We start from the raw sequence: 18,219 nt of genomic DNA, 5'->3' as shown, positions 1-18,219 counted from the left end.
CTACAATTTACGTATCTTGTATGACCTTTTAATATTATGACTTTTTAATATTGTGAATTATTAATATTTGAACTTAAATAAAGTAGTTTGTTTTGAGCAGTCCTCCAGATATATGAGTGCCATATCTTTATTACTACTAGATTAGTAACTTTGATTCCTTCTTTATGCTGCACTCCACTCTTTAGTCTGACTTAGTTTCAGCCAAGAAATAGGTTAGTGTCCTGTCATCTCCAACATGGAGTCTCAACCATAATAATCTAGAACTGCCCCACCTCCTTCTGGTAGCAAGCAGGACTTGACCACTTCTGCGCAAAAGGGGGGAGCATTTAATGGTGGTCCATTCTGTCTAAGGATAATTCTGCCATAATTGCTGCCACCTGCTACTGTACCAGGCAAATTACATTTATATAGATGCACATTGTGGTGAACCTGGAACAGAATGCATAGAAGGCATTGTGTTAGCCCAATAAAGACAGTAGCAGGGTGCAGGGTGGCTCTGGGATGTTACATATATTCACCCACAAACTTTTAAAGTATTTTTATATTTCCATCTCTGCTTAGATACAAATGCAGATTAAATTCTAAGAGATTGTCTGTGTTAATAATACCAAAAAAGCCTGGAATACAGTGATGGTGTTAAAATAATCCAAAGCCATAACTTTTATTATTTTTGAGGGACAAGATACCCTTTCTGATGGTACTATTTGCAGTTGCATACAATGTGGTGGGAAGCGGGAAATAAAATTATAAATGTGGTGAAATTGGAAAAAACTTAATTCCACATTTTTGGGGGATTTCTTTTTACGGCATTCCTTATTCTATAAAACTGACCAGTTACTTTTATTCTCCAGGTCATATATGTATATTTGACCATATCCATGTGTATTTTTTATTGTGTTTTTATACTAAAAAAAGAAATATACATTTTTTCTTTTAGTCTCCACATTCTGACCCCTAGAACTTTTTTGTATTTATGTGTGTGGAGCTGTGTGAAGACTCTTTTTTTTTTGTGTGTATCAATGATACCATTTTGGGGTGTCTATGAGTGTACGACCTTTTGATCACTTTTTATTAAATTTGTTTGTGGGATGAAAAGCAACCAAAAAACGAACGAAAAAAATGAATTTTTGACTTTCCTTTTTGCAGTTTTCCGTATGGGATTACATTTTTTTAAATGTTAATAGTATAGGCGTTTTGCATGCTGGGATACCTATAATGCATTTTTTTTTTTTTTTTTCATTTTGGGGAAAAGTGGGTGAGCCCCTGTCCTCACACAGGAGGACAGGGGCTGTTGTTAACATACATCGGCTCCTCCGATTCCTGTCGGGGGGAGCCACCGCACACCCAGAAGCACGGCATCTGAAGTGTTAAATGTTCACGATCAGCATTACCGCTGGTTGTGGACATTATCCATGGGTGTCTGCTGTATGAAACAGCAGGCACCCGGCGGCTATGGCACCCGCTCCGCTCAGGTGCCATCTTTAAAGTCCCGACCACTGACATAAATAATCATAGCCGGTCGAGAAGGGGTTAATGAAGTTATACTCACCATTTCAAACCTCATCTGCTGTGGCTCGATCCTCCCCACCACTGCAGCCATAACATCTTCTGGATGCAGCTATGACATGCCTGTATGTGTCTGCTGCAGCCAATCATTATTGGTATACGGCATGAGAGCGATGAAGCCAGTGATTGGCCGCATGTGACCGCCAGGCCAAGAGAATGGGAGCCACAGCAGTAGAAGGTTTTAACTGGTGATTATAGCCTCTTCTATTGTCCCTGCCTTCACCATAATTTTTAAGTGAAATTGGACAGCCCCTTTAAGACAGAATTCACAATACACACTAGGTCTTGTATAAGCCTGACCAAAAAATAAAAATAACTCTTGTAACAAAGTACTTATAATAAAATTAATAAATACATAAAAATATATTGCACTTCACAATTCTTTCTTCATTTGGCACTTTCACTATCCTCCAGCAATTTGCAGGTTAACAGAATTTTGAGTGCATTGATTTTTTTCAAGAGTTTTTATGGCTTGGCCTGCCAAACTGACAGCTTCCTTCAATTTCAATTATGTGATGAGCTCCCTAGTCAGCTCCTTTACTGCTAGTTTTTGTACCACATAAAATCCGAAATGCAGAGGATAACAGGTGCAGAGCGTTGAGCTGTGACTGTATATCACTGCATGGACATCACTGCCTTCAGTGAGTAAATATGAGACCTTATCTTTATGTCACATAACAACCCTATCGATGTACTTAGAAAACATATAACGGGATCTTATGAAGCTTAAAGCTACCATATATTACTGCAACTGCACAATTTTCATTTGTTATTTTTCGTAATCATTTTATTATTTTATTTATTAGAAATCGAAGATAAAATAAGTCTTATAAATGACAGAAGACTGCATAGTTTTTTTAATCCAATTTTTGTTCAATTAAATATAGGTATCATTGAATATATCATTGCATACATTTTTTACATTGTTAGGTTTTAGGTTTTTTTTTAGGGTATGTTCATGTGATGCAGCCGCAGTGCATTTTTAGCTGTTTTTGGTTGCATGGGAGCAGCACTGCAGTAACCAGGCATGACCACTACACAGTGAGGCAGATTTACTAAGCCTGTAAATGGCGTAAACTTAAAGGGGTTGAACCCGGACATTTTCACCCAGACAGCCTCCTGATATTAATGCTCTGATGCTCTCCCTTCCCCTGCGCTGTATAAGCAAGGCAAGCACTTTTTGTTTGAAAAAAACACACTGCTGGGTGGAGGCTTCTGCCCAGCAGTGTTCCTGGTGACGTCACTGGCTCTGATGGTTGGTCATTAGCTCTGCCCTAGCTGTTTTACAGGTGACATCACCGGGCTCACAGCTAGGCGGAAGCCTCCTTCTAGCTTAAACTATGGAGAGCCCGGTACGTCACCGGAACTTCATAAAATGCCTTTGCCCTGCGCGATTCAGTGCAGTGCTCATAACAGGGGGACTGCCCGGGTGAAATTGTGGGTATGTCTGTATATGACAACACATGTAAGGGTGTATTAGAGACCCCGATGCTGCAAGTGATTGTCGGGAGGGAGGTGTCCCCAGATGCCAGATAGCTAGCAGAGGACACCACTGCTATCAAATACAGCAATGTCCGCCACAGCATGGGAAGGAGTGATCGCTATGCCATCACTCATCCCCATGCAGGACAGCGGTGTGCCAGTTGCGGTGGTGGTGTGGCAGATCGTGATTACACAGCATGATCTACCACCCGCAAATCTAGGTCTTTCAGCATGCTAAAAGATATGAATTGCCTGATGAAAGAGAATTTGCTTGTATTAAAAGGAACGCTTGTTAGCGATTATCGGGCAAAAAATCTGCCCATCTAATATAGCCTTTAGACAGGCTGTCTAGACATGCACCAGATTTATTACAAGGTCTCAGGCTGAAAGATAAATCTGGTGCAGAGATAGACACTTCTGTCTAACTTGGTCGTTATCAACTATTCTTTGGCTGAGTTTTAGACTGAATTTCATGCCAGAATTGTGGTACAATTTTGACACAAAATTTTGTCTTCTAAGCAATACCCCTTGCCTTGTTTAATGTTTTCATCTGATAGTTGGATGAAAGATCTTTTGTTCAGAAAAAGATTGTTTGTGATGTGAACGAAACATCATTCAAAAATGTTCCCAGAAAGATCTTTCGTCTATCACCCAGTTTCATTGAACATATATGGGCAGTTTGAACAACTGTAGCGACCAATATGAACTGAAATGTGCATGGCTTTGTTGCTGTGATGTGTGTAAGGGTCATTTTGTCATGCCTTAAGATAACGTTAGGTAATATTTCTATGGTTTACTATAATAATATTGTGTTTTTTTTTAGATATCGATGAATGTTTAGATCAGATGATTCCCCCATGTCATACCTCCGCTACATGTAGGAATACATTGGGAAGCTATCAATGTCTGTGCACAGATCCATATGAACTTGCTGAAGATAAAAGGACCTGTGTAGGTAATACATTCACTCCTCATTATTTACATGTGCTGGGATCCAGTGCAGCTCTTTTCTCCATTAAAATACGCACTTAAGTAGCTTTTGTAGTCTCTAGTTAATCATAGTGGATTGTGCCAAGAATAAATGTCAGTGAGCTCATAAAATAAAATATCATCTCCTTATTCTCAAATGTGACATGGTCTCTAAGAAATACTTCCTCACCAAGTGCCAGCCATTCCATCTTCAAGTTTTAATTAAGACCTCTGTTTATAGAAAACAATTTGCCAAATGGCACATCTGTTCTTCAGTGTCATCCAGAAATATGCATTGTGGTGATTAAAGATTAGTGTTTAGAAGAAAATGTCTGTTGGCTTATAAGCTTATTAATGTACTGAATGATAGATAGGTAGATAGATTATAGATAGATAGATGAAAGATAGATAGATAATCGAGAGACAGGTAGATAAATGATAAAAGATAGATAGATGATAGAGATATAGATAGGCAATATAGAGGCAGTGTCTGACAAAAAGCTATTACAGACACATGCCACTAATTTAGTGTGATAGGGACTCTATAAGGAGAGTGTAGGGAGAGAAAAGGGAGACATAATTGGGTATAATTTAGGGTTTGATCAAGGAAAGAATATAAAGAGAGTAAAGGACTGGCCACTGCCTTGTTTCATGCAGCTTGCTGGTAACTAGTACTATATTGTAAAAGTAGAAAATCTAGTTTCTACAGTTCATAGACTTATTGCCAGCACACCTTCAGCATACATTCTGCTGAAAAAATTAAGCAATTGTGCATTTTTTGTTTTAAAAAATACCATTTATAATTGGGCATTTAAGTGCATTATACCTGTGTTGCTGATTATTTGAGATGAGCAAATGTTTAAAAAATTCGGTACGATCCGAATATATTCGTGGTAAATTTTGTTAAAAATGGCTATTTCTGAGCTTTTTATAGTGGTGTAGAACACTGTGCCTTGCAGTAACACTCATAGGGGGTGTGCGGTGGTTGTGAAATAATACTGTGAGTCCGTATGACATGCAGATGACAGGTTTCACTATTAGAATCACTGCACACTTCACTTATTTGGAAAGTCAGTCACAGGGCCAAAACTGACCAAATAACTCAGGTCTATGTTAGCGCCAAGAAAAAGCACACTCCTTTTACACCCTCATCACTGATTCCACATAGATGTCTACGAAACCTGTTCTATTAAATGCTTATACAAGTAGAGCCCCCCCCCCCCCCCTACAGAGTGGAGAGGGTGTCAGCATAAGTTTGTGTTGACGTCACTGATTATTTTGCCCTTCCGGTGATCCGTCAGAACAATAACTCCAAAAAACGGATCCTGTCTGTGGAGAAAACAAGATGCAGAACTGCGTGACATCGCTATTTCTTGCATATGTGGAATGCTGGAGGGGCACTGTGAATTGTCCCTGCAGTGGAGGCTGAGGACACAGTGAAGGATGAGCAGGCAGAGGCGGACATTGTCGTAGGACCAACGGCGTGACAACGTAGAGGCGGAAGTGGCATCACCTGGCCAAGTCAAGTTGCTGGTGTGGATGTGCAGGAACCAAATTCAGCCAGTGGGCCGTAAAGGACATCTATTGTCCCTGACCATAGTTACAGCTCCACACGTCGGCACTGCGTGCACTTTGGCAGACACCAACAGGCTCAGGGACTGGCCCACCTTTTGTTCTACAGGGGTGTGCAGGACTGGTACTGCCTTTTTAGCAAAGAAATGACGGCTTGGGATTCTCCATCTTGGCTCGACACAAGCCATCAGTTCTCTGAAAGGTGCAGAGTCCACCACTTGGAAAGGGAGGGACTTCAGCACGAGCAACTTGGACAGGAGCTCGTTCAGCTTCTTCAAGTTGACTATAATAGGGCGGGGGCGGAGTTCCGGTGGCAGCACGGCAGGGCACGCCGCAAGGCAGCCGGACTAAAAGTACTGCATGCAGTACTTTAAGTCCGTCCGCCTCTTGGCGTTCGATGCTGTGCTGCCGCCGGAACTCCGCCCGGCCCCCATTATAGTCAATGGGGACAGAGTGGCAGTCCGGGGGCCCACGTGAACTAGCGGCACCACGGATCCGACAGGCTGTTCACCTGCCGGGACAGCCTGCCGGAGTCCCCCGCCGCTAGTGTGAAACTAGCCTAAGACAGTAGATAATCGGCCAGTCTTCTGGTTATTCGAGAACGTGGTTGCAATAGAGAAAGCATTCCAAAAAATGATTTCTCTCTACCTGGAGACAAATTCTGTCACGATTGATGCAAGTGCGGTATCGGCTGCTCATCAAGCCAGATACTTCTGGGGGAACCTGCCTGGCATAAACAGGCCTCTAGCAGCTACAGTCAATTAGAAGAAAATGCTTCAAGATTGCTTGGAGCCTGGAAGAGTCGCAAAGTTCATCAAGATTAAACCATAACTACCAGCCCCTGGTCTCTTTATCAGGGAAACCATCACAAATTCCCAGTCATCATGGAAGGGAAGCAGGACATCCTGTGGTGCACGGAGATGGAGAGGGTCTTGGGATTCCCCCCGCCCTATACGGGAACTCCACACACACACACACACACACACACAGCAGGGGGTGGGCTACGCTCTGACTAACTTCCTTCTCCACGCATACTGCAGGATGTGGGACCAGCACACCTCTCCACAGAGGGGGAGCTAAGCTGGAATAAACCATTCCAGCTCAGATACACTTAACCTGTACCTGCCAATGGGTTGCTGCTACCTGCTGGTAGCCAGGCAAATTACATGAACAATTGCTTTTAACATGGTTTTGTATGCATATTTGTGGGATACATGAGTAAAATCATATCTGATTACAGTATAAAGGCTCCTAGGAGGTAGTAGCGGGGTAGAGGAGTGTAGTAACACAACTCTTGGGTGTTACACTGTCTGCACGTCCCTGATGTCCTCCTCAACCGTCTCTCGGTCAGGAGCCTGACCGCTCACAACACCAGCTCCCACGCCACTCTCCTCATCACAACTTGTCGGACTAGTGGAGGATATCTCCTCCACATCTTGGATTGCCAGTTGATGCTGACTGTCTTCTAGTAGCTCGTCCTGACTGTATAGTGGAGCTGAGCCCACAGCATACAATACTTCTCTGGTTTAGGGAACAGAAAAAGACAGAGGCAGGTTGAGGACAGGTGAGGGAACAGGGCCTGCTCCCGGGCCATGCCAATTATGGGTTGTGTCTGATGAACCCACCGACTATTGGCTGGGGGTGTCTGATGTCACTTGGGATGAAGTGGATGACCGAGTCAACCATTCAAGAACCGCTGGGTTGCTGGTCACGACACGACTGCTAGCTGACACTGGATGTTCATGCCTCTCAAAGTGACTCTTGCTGCCATGCCCCCTTACTCTGCTGTGACCTCTGCCTGGGCCAGGAACATTTACACCTCTTCCACTCCCCTGTGCAGGACCTGGCACTTCTCTGTCTGACATACTGTTAGATCAAATACCTAAATGGAAATGAAAACACCCCAAAAACTCTGTCATTTTCTCACTTTAGCACACAACGGCTAATAAGCCTTTTTTTCCCACTAATACATGCCAAAAAAGGCTGTAATTTTCTCACTTCACCACACAACGGCAAATACTTTTTTCTGCCACTAATATACACCGAAGAGGGCTTTACAACATATAACTGCACCGCTGAACGGCAAGTATATTTTTTCTTTTTCCACTAATACACGCCACAAAAGGCTTTAAAACATATAACTGCACCGCTGACCGGCAAATATATTTTCTCTTTTTCCACTAATAAACGCGACAAAAGGCTTTAGAACAGATAACTGCAGTGCTGAACGATAAATATATTTTTTTATTTTTCCACTAATACATGTCACAAAAGACTTTAGACCATATAATTGCACCACTGACCGGCAAATATATTTTGTTTTTCCACTAACACACAACAAAAAGGGCTGCAATTTTTTCACTTCACCACACATCAGCTAATCAGCCCATTTTTCCCACTAATACACTTGTAAATAGTTTTTTTTAGCACAATTAAGTCTTTTTTTTACCACTGTCCCTAGCGCCTGCTGACATCTCTCCCTGTACACTGATAAATGGCAAAATCTAAGATGGCTGACGCTATTTATAGGGCTGTGACATCACAGGGCTGGCTGCTGATTGGCTGCGTGCATGGCATTATGGGTGATCCCTCATTCCCAGAGCTCCTTTCTCCATGTCTTCACACGTGCAGCAGCCATTTTAGGAAAAAATTGAATTCGTTACCACGAAGCGTGAGAAAAATTCGGCTTTGGTGTGTATTGAATTTTTCCTGAAATTCGGATTGAATTCCACTTCATCAACTTCGATTCGCTCATCTCTACTGATCATGTTATATATTTCTGCAATATAATAGGTAGTTACATCAAAAGCAAAATTGAAATAACACCATTGCTAAACCTGTGTGATTAAACACTTTTACTGCAAGATAATGGGTAGTTATAGCACAGCCAAAGCATTTTACTGCAGTAACGTCATTTTTATACCCGTGTTACTAAACACATATATTACTGCAAGATGACGGGTAGGGGATTCTGCCATGAGATTTTACCCCTATAACCTAAACATATGCCCATGTCCGTACTAATAACATGAATCCTAAGCTGGCCTTATTAAACCTGCTTGTGGCTCTATTAGCCCAAAAAACAGGTTTTTATAACCTGTCAATCACCTACCTAAGGTGCCCAAGTGGACATCCGTTAATACAGGGTGCCCGGCCGCACCCATCGCCGTCTGGTGCCCAGCGCCGCCTTCCCTGTCTTAATCGCCGCCCTCCCTGTTTACAGTGCCACCTTCCTCACCTCAGCGCCGCCTCCGTAATCCTCCCGTCCCTCTGCCAGATCCTGCGCGTGCGCGCTAGGCTCAGCCTGATGCGCCCGTGCTGACTTCCGGCAGCGGCTTTGTTGAGCAAAGTGCGCATGCGCCGGCCTTATGCGGCCGGCGCATGGGCTAATTTATTTTTGGGCTAATAGAGCCACAAGCAGGTTTAACAAGGCCAGCTTAGGATTCATGTTATTAGTACGGACATGGACATATGTTTAGGTTATAGGGGTAAAATCTCATGACAGAATCCCCTTAATGGAAAAGGATATTGAATTTTCTTTACTCTAAATACAAAAAAAGTGTTGTATTAATGCAAGATACCGTTCAGTTCAAACACATTTCACTGCAAAAACTGCATTTATAGTCATGTTAATGAACACATTCTATTACTGCAATATATTGTATAATTCTAACACATTTTACTGCAAAAATTACATTGTTATACCCGTGTAAGTAAATATATTCTATTACTTTAATATACCATCTAGTTCAAACACTGCAAAAATTGCATTCTTATAGCTACGGTATGTTAGTGAACACATTCTTTTACTGCAATATATTGTTTAAACTAAACTTTTTTTTTTTTATGTAAAGAAAGGAATAGCCAGCAATCCTGTGAGCGGTGTAAAATCTTCTATACTTTATTTCAAAACATTAACATGGATATATCTTAAATATCCTTGCTTACGCGTTTCGATCATAAGATCTTAGTCATAGCCTGTGTTACACTATTAAATGCCATCTTTAAATAAAGACTATCTACTGTATCCTTAAATAAAAACCGAACTTCTTGTTTTTCCCCATCTACTAATCCACTTAAACTTGAGATTTCGATCTGCGGCACTATAATAACTCCTGGACAGCACACCCTCCTTCTTGGGGTCATGTTTCATTTGGATCTTTCCTTTGTTCCCCATATCCAATCACTTGCATGCTCTTATCATCTTTATGTTAATAACATCTCCAGAATCCACCCTTTTCTTATGGTGGAAACAGCCAAAACTCATGTTGTTGCTTTGATTCATACTGGTCTTGACTATAGCATCTCATTATTAATTGGATTTCCTCTCAATAAAGTCTCCCCCTCTTCAGTCTGTCCTAAATACCACAGTCAGGCTCATCTTTCTGTCCGCCCCGCTGCCTCTAGCCTGTACCAGTTACTTCACTGGTTGCCCAGTGAATACAGTTCAAACTTCTCCCCCTCACCTACAAAGCTCTCCACAGTGCTGTACTTCCATACATCTCCTCCCTCATTGCTGTCTATCACCCTATTCGTGCTCTCCATTCTGCCAATGATCTAAGATTAACATCCTCCATAATTCGTAACTCTTATTTCCGGCTTTAAGACTTTTGTCGAGCTGCACCTTATATTGGGCAGACTAGATGGGCCAAATGGTTATCTGCCGACACATTCTATGTTTCTATGCACCTACTCTCTGAAATGCTCTGCCCTGGATTATCAGGTCAATTCCCAACTTCCCTATCTTCAAACTTAAAAACACATTTTTTCAGGCAGGCTTGTCATGCTTCCTAAACTGACTCATCCCCTAGTACTATAAAGTTCACCCATAGAGACGTTTTTTTTAACGTGTATTGGATGATACGAGCTGGCATGTAACAGAGTGTTTCCTGAGATGGCTTTGCAGAATGTGGTCGTAAGTATTTTGCCTGAGACAAGATCACTATAAATAGTTAGATCCAAAAAAGTGATTAAAAAAGAATGAAAATACGGAGTCAATTTTAAATTTAAAGCATTAGAATTTAAATGCTTGATCAAGTCTAATTTTTTTGTAAAAACTGACTCTCATGCTGATGTACCTATTGACGATGGCGGAAGAAGAGCTTTTGCATCTTGCTGGCATACCTGTAGCTGTTGGAGACCTACAAGGAGAAAATCCCATGGGGGAGGAGGGGGAGGATGAGTAACAGTCACTGGAGGAGGAGGAGTCGGTGGTGGAGGAACAGGTGGGTGATGATAATGAAGACAACACCATCCACGATGACCAATCATCTCAGTAGGTGCCTGGGGAAAGAACTGGGTGCTCAGGCACACTGGACAGAATGGCAAGCTGTGTGCTTGCTTGCTTAAGTACTGACAGGTGTATCATTCACATGAAGCAGTCTGATGATTACTGGATAGCCATGCTTTTAGACCCTTGCTATCAAAACATAATGGAGTAATGTTTTCCTCTTGCCAAAAGTGAAGCCAAATTACTTTATTACCAGAAAACACTGAGTACATAGCTTGCCGCAGCTTTCGGTGAGCAAACGCCTACTGTCCCCACATGTCTGAAGCCCCTGTCCCTGCAGTTACTCATCTCCCACCATCCCCACTACCACAAGCAGCAGAAGCCGCAGCAGCCAGTTCAGTATCATCAGCATGATGGAACAATTCTTTCAAGTGTCACACCAGGCTGAGGCAAATCACCAAATTGAGACATATAACACCAACACCCAGGTTCAATTCCACCGGGACTCTCGCTTTTCTCTGGTGCATGCCATGTTCCTGGGCAGGCAGACTGGAACAGTGGCCTGAACTGGCCCAGTATGCTCTTTATGTTTTCTTTTGCCCAGCCTCCAGTCTCATCCCAGAGCTGGTTTTGGCACAGCAGAGGGAGCTGTGACACCAAAATGGACCAAGTTTTCCTCTAATGATAGTGTATAAAGCACCACTTTTGTGAAAATGAATGAGTCAATGGATCCGTGATGAGTTTTACACTCCTCCAATGATCAATGAATAGATCTGCCTTTGCTGTCGTCGCCCAATCAAGTTACTCTATGCTTGCCTACCATTATAATCAGTACCATATGGCTGCTACTGCCACCATCTTACCACTTTTGCCTGCCTACCACCCCTTTCTGCACTGTATGGCTGCTGCTGCCACTGTCGCACCTGCTATTCCCTGCTGCTAATTTCCTACTGCCACTACTATTACAACTACAGAGTCACGACTGCTACTGCTAGTACCCCTAAACAGCCACACACAGGTCTACTGCTTTGACTATTCCATGCTTTGATGCTACTGCCGCTCCCAATTAGGGATGACTGAATCGACTTCGTATAAAACATCCGAAGTTGATTCAAATAAAACTTTGTTCTAATACCGTACGGAGCAGGAGCTCCGTACAGTATTAGAATGTATTGGCTCCGATGAGCAGAAGTTATTACTTGGCAAAGTCTCGCGAGACTTTGCATAATTACTTCATAAATGAATTTGTACTGTAAAAAAACATTTCCTGAGCCAATACATTCTAATACTGTATAAAGCTCCTGCTCCGTACAGTATTGGAATAAAGTTTTATGCGAGTTGACTTTGGATGTTTCATCCAAAATTGATTCGCTCATCCCTACTTCCAATGTTTCCAGGCGTGTTCTTTTTTCAGACAACTGACATTTGTGCTTGTATAAATACGGTCAGGCATTCTGCTCTGTTTAGCCAAATTATTTGGATGCTTGTGCAGAATGAGCTACTCTTTCTTCTGACTTTAACATGTGTCTGTATAAAAAGGGGCAGGGATCAGCCCCTCTCCCCCATTGAGTTATAATTTTTGGACACTTGATTCCAACAAGTCTCTGTTTTTGTTCCATAACATTGTATGTGCTTTAGCAAAAACAAACAATGCAACAGTACTCTGAAAACACAAAAAATAAAGTAAATACAGTAGTGCCATACTTACTGTAGAAAATGTACTAATGCTACGTTATAAATGTGAGATTCTTAGCAAATACATTTTGTACAAAATTATTTGTGCATGTCTGCCAGCGTCAAGGCGCTCTCTTTAGGACAGGAACCTACACTAAATACTACCTCTGCTGGTGCCATACTGGTCTCCATTAAATTCAGGGAATGCAGATTCCACATGCATGCTGAGCCCACACTATATTATACCCCTTGTGTGCCACAATGCCCTCCATTAAACTCAGGGAATGCAGGCTCCACATGCATGCTGAGCCCACACTGTACTTCACCTCTTCTGCTGCCAAACATCCTCCAATAAATTCAGGGAGAGCAGGTTACAGATTTATACTTGCACTAATTAAAATCAACCTATGGGACAGACAGGTTAGTTAGGAGTCAGCCACATTGTATGTGCTTTAACATCATCTGCTTCCAATAAGGGACAGTTTTTGGAAGCTTAATAATATGAAAAAGCATAACACATGTTATGGTGCGGTGTGTATTTCTCTTGACTCCCCCCACTGTTTCAGTGAGAAGAGAGGAATAAGCCACATGTTCTTTATGTTGCCTCCTCTTCATCAAACCCAGATGTACCTCTGCTCTGCTTATGGTCTTCTCCTTCATTGTTATCATGCTTATGCATTTTTGTGGGGCGTTTTAAAATTCACCCCTGGTCCATCCAGAAGCACCTTTAAAAACTTCAGAAACACCGACTTAGCTCAGGAGATGTGCTGAGGGTGCTAAGTGGAGGGCATCAGCTGCTGACACTGAAGAAAATTAGCAAAATACTGGCACAATTGTATAGGTGATGAAGCAGTTAAGAAAGTATATGGTGTTTGCTCCTCTGTACTATTCCTATTGCCACCCTTGCAAACAGATATTTCCAGCATTCTAATTACAATGAATGTCCTACGTTAATAAATGACACACTGCCATTCAATTCCTCCACCCAGAATTAAATTAGAAGTGGGGAAGATATTTTTTAGAAGATATAGTAATTAAATGTATTATCTCTGCTCCACATATAATATCTGTTGATGCTGATCCATGGAAGAGATAGCCTTTGGCCAACTATAAATTGAATGACAAAATCAAAGTTTAGTAACATCAATGAGATAGCAGCAGAGACTATCACAGAGCTCATGGCAGTAGATAACGATCTCCAGAGTAATCAATTCTGTGTTCATAATTCACTCTGTGAGTCATGCTATATAGTAAAAGGGAAATCGCTATTAAATATGAATAATTTGCCGACTCCATGTTTCTTCTGCTTCATTCATGACAAATGTGTCAATGCATTTCTTTCAACTAGTTGGTCTGTCTCATAAATTAAAAATTAATGGTAATGTGTATATACCCCATGAAAAAGATAACACCTAAACTGTACATAACCATATTAACAAATGGGGTAGCAGTGTGTTTAACTGTCCCATCAAATAACTGACGGGCTAGAGGTGAGCGATCCAGTTTATAACCAACCAGATTCGTTATGAACTTTCCAAAATTTTGGCCAGCAGCGGAACCCGAAGCTTTTCAGATTGGTTTAGGATGAACCGCACAGAGCGCCATTTTACTGCACATGTCGGTAGGAAAAAGCAGTAGGGAGGAAGAAGAATACTCATATGACTTTGAGAGGAAGTGGGGGGAAGGGCTAACAGACTAGATTGGCTAACAGGCCGAGAGACAGCCTGGATACGCCAATGAATGCTGCATCAGTCGGGGAGGTGCCCTAGCAGAACGAGTAGAACATCAATCTATGCCATCCAGAGATCCCCCATAACAGTGCCATCCACATTCCCCCATAACAGTGCCATCCACAGATCCCCCATAACAGTGCCATCCACAGATCCTCCATAACAGTGCCATTCAGAGACCCCCCATAACAGTGCCATCCAGAGATCCCCCATAACAGTGCCATCCAGAGATCCCCCATAACAGAGCCATCCAGAGATTCCCCCATAACAGTTCGAAATATTCAATATATTTGTGTCACAACCAGACATCTGAGAAGCTCTGACAGATGCCTTTCAGAACCTCCTCCTTGAGCTATTCTTTGTTTTGGTTTTCAGTTCTTCATCTCGTCAGTTCTTCTCTCTCAGCTGTCATGTAGTTGGACCGATTGCATCCCTTTAAATTCCTCCCCATAATGCATTAGTGTGTGGCTTATACAACTTCCTGGAGTGTGTGTGCATGCTGATCCTATTTCCCAGTCTTCTACAAGATAAGTGTTACATTCTTTAGCGATTTCCTGTTTGCTGGATCCCAGGTGACCCTGACTCCCTCCGTGTCTAGTGTAGGGAGCCGGTGGTCGTGTCCCCTCACTATTGTAGGGTATTTAGGTGTTATACAGTCGAGGTACGAGGATATGCGATCATCTACCATTGGGATTTTCGCATAGGCTGAGCAGTCAGGTAGAGTGCCAGGTCTTATGCAGGGGTCTCCCTTTTGTTCCTTAGTTTTGGATCCAGTGAGTCATACATTCATTTTGCAATGTCTTGTTACCTGTACACCTTCCGTGACAATTTGAGAACCTATTCGGATTCAGATTTAAAAAAAATTGGATTCGTCCCACCTCTACTTATAATATACTTTTATAATGAGTCAAAAACACATAGATAGATCTATATAGTGATTACCTGGAAGTCAGGGGCTTAGGGGCTAGGGGCTTACTAGGGCCATTTTTATATAGAGTAAAGTTCCAGACGGGATCACTCTTATCAGGGCGGGTGCTCTGTGGTTAGGCTATCAGGGCCAGAATAGCACCCCCTGTAGGGCAATATCAGGGACAGTTCTTTGCCCACCCTGTCCTTCAATACCACATCATCATCTAGCCCAGGGATAGATGTTGTTTGCTTTCCCTCCGGGATTCACTGATGTGCACTGGAACCCCCCGTATTGTGGTAGGACATATGGTTTCTGATTTGGTGCCGCCGAGCACTTGTTATTGCCTACCACATCTATGCTTTTTGCTTAACTTTAATAATTTAATTTATTTTCATTTTGAGGATTATCTTTTAGGGTCCATTCACACGTCCGAAAAATGGGTCCGCATCTGTTCCGCAATTCATTTTTAATGGGGCCGGAATGTACTGTCCACATCCGCATTTGCGGATCTGCACTTCCGCATCCGTGCTTCTGATTCTGCAAAAAAATAGAACATATCCTATTCTTGTCCGCAATTGTGGACAAGATTAGGCATTTTCTATTATAGTGCCGGCGATGTGCGGTCCGCAAATTGCGGAATTCACATTGCCAGTGTCCGTGTTTTGCAGATCCGCAGATTGTCACTGTCCATATTGTGGGACTATTTGTGCACTTCTCCTAAGTATTTGGTGGCTGCAAATATGAGCTGAAGGTTTTTAAGGTTCACCTGCCATTAAAGTGAATGGAGCCCGCCGCAAACTTCCGGTTTGCGAAAATTTTATTGCATTCGTGAACAGTCCTAGATGATTTTTATCCATCACTAATGACGAGGTCACAGACTGGCAAGGTGACATAGTGTGGAGGTGGCAGCAGCAGCAGAATGAGGTGGCCACAGAGTGCCAAAGTGACATAGTGTGGAGGTGGCAGCAGCATCAGCAGCATGAGGAGGCCACAGAGTGGCCCAGTGACATGATGTTGATTTAGCAGCAGCATGAGGAGGCCACAGAGTGGCAAGGTGACATAGTGTGGAGGTGGCGGCAGCAACAGCATGAGGAGGCCACAGACTGGCAAGGTGACATAGTGTGGAGGTGGCAGCTGCATGAGGAGGCCACAGAGTGGAAAGGTGACATAGTGTGGAGGTGGCAGCTGCATAAGGAGACCAAAGAGTGGCCCAGAGACAGAGTTGTGAGTTGGCAGCAGCATGAGAAGACCACAGAGTGGCAAGGTGACATAGGGTTGATTTAGCAGCAGCTTGAGGAGACCACAGAGTGACAAGGTGACATAGTGTGGAGGTGGCAGCAGCATGAGGAAGCCATAGAGTGGCAAGGTGACATAGTGTGGAGGTGGCAGCTGCATAAGGAGACCACAGGGTGATCCAGAGACAGAGATTGTGAGTTAGCAGCAGCATGAGGAGGCCACAGAGTGGCATGGTGACATAGCGTGGAGGTGGAAGCAGCAGGAGTAGACCGCATACTGGCAAGGTGACATAGTGTGGAGGTAGCAGCAGAAGCATAAGGAGGTCACCCGATGGGCAAGGTGACATAGTGTGACGGTGACAGCAGCAGCAGCATGAGGTGGCCACAGAGTGCCAAGGTGACATAGTTTGGAGGTGGCAGTAGCATCAGCAGCATGAGGAAGCCACAGAGTGGCAAGGGGACATAGTGTGGAGGTGGCAGTAGCAGCATGAGGAGGTCACAGACTGGCAAGGTAACATAGAGTGGAGGTGGCAGCAGCAGCATTAGGAGGCCACAGAGTGGAATGGTGACATAGTGTGGAGGTGGCAGCTGCATGAGGAGGCCACAGACTGGCAAGGTGACATAGTGTTGATTTAGCAGCAGCAAGGGATGGCCACAGAGTGGCAAGGTGACATAGTGTGAAGGTGGCAGCAGCAGCAGCATGAGGAGGCCACAGACTGGCAAGGTGACATAGTGCGGAAGTGGCAGTAGCAGCATGAGGAGGCCACAGAGTGGCAAGGTAACATAGTGTGGAGGTGGCAGCAACAGCATGAGGAGGCCACAGAGTGGCAAGGTAACATAGTGTGGATGTGGAAGCAACAGCATGAGGAGACCACAGAGTAGCAAGGTGACATAGTGTGGAAGTGGCAGCAGCATGAGGCCACAGAGTGACCTAGTGACATAATGTTGATTTAGCAGCAGCATGAGGAGACCACAGAGTGGCAAGGTGACATAGCGTGGAGGTGGCAGCAGCAGCATAAAGAGGCCCACAGAGTGTGGAGGTGGCAGCAGCAGCATGTTGAGACCTGAGTGTTGAGGTGGCAGCAGCATCAGGTGACCACAGAGTAACCCGGTGACAGAGTGGGAAGTAGGTGGCAATCACAGTACGCACTGACGATGGTGGGTGAAAGAAGGAGCATTTGGCATCAGATGTGTGGCATCAGGCGGGTGGCAGCATCAGAATAGTTGCTGAGGCAGCTAGCCAGAAGAAATCAGTCTCTTTTGTCAAGATTTGGGTGAGGCAGCATGGATGATCTAATCTGATGCATCAGGCATTGGTGGGTGGAAATCCTGGCTGATCCACGTCTGATTCATCTTGACAAAGGTCAGTCTCTCCACAGTTTGGGCGGACAGGTGAATTCTCCTTGAGGTAATTATGACCACTGACGCACTAAACACTAGATCTGATGGCACATTACTGGCTGGGCAGGACAGATTTTCTAGGGCAAACTCGGCTAGTTGCTGCCCAGTAGTCCAGTGGATCTTCAATGTGGGGTGGCAGGGTGTTGTCCAAGTATGCCACCACCTGCTTTTTCAGGTTATGCTCCAGGTCTAGCTGCTGCTGCTGCTGGTGAGTAGTTTCTTCACTAGGTGTGTTGAGAAATCATCGACTCTGTACTCAAGCTGCTGCTCATGGAGCTGGTACTGCTCCTACCCCCACCCCCCCTGCCACAGCAGCCATGGCAGTGGAACGAGAGCGCAGAGGGCCCCCCCCCCCTCGGTCAAAACTGCGAGAGGATGGACGATGGCGCAGATAGGCATCGGCCAACTAACGACATAGGATGTTTCTATAGTAGTTCAGTTTGTCCTCCC

General features: G+C 43.8%; 1 protein-coding gene across 1 annotated transcript in view; it reads left to right on the top strand.

Moving 5' to 3' along the window:
- TPO (thyroid peroxidase) overlaps window positions 1–18,219 on the top strand; it is a 250,087-nt gene that overhangs the window by 205,627 nt on the left and 26,241 nt on the right. The window contains exon 10 of the mRNA XM_044290990.1: window positions 3,872–3,997. Within this exon, the coding sequence (XP_044146925.1) occupies window positions 3,872–3,997 (126 nt within the window). The remainder of the gene's footprint in view (window positions 1–3,871; window positions 3,998–18,219) is intronic.

The sequence above is a fragment of the Bufo gargarizans genome, chromosome 4 (genome assembly GCF_014858855.1).
Source record: "Bufo gargarizans isolate SCDJY-AF-19 chromosome 4, ASM1485885v1, whole genome shotgun sequence".
In the NCBI taxonomy this organism is placed as follows: domain Eukaryota; kingdom Metazoa; phylum Chordata; class Amphibia; order Anura; family Bufonidae; genus Bufo; species Bufo gargarizans.
Note: the sequence above shows the minus strand (reverse complement) of the source record. Positions and strands in the feature narration are given on the sequence as shown.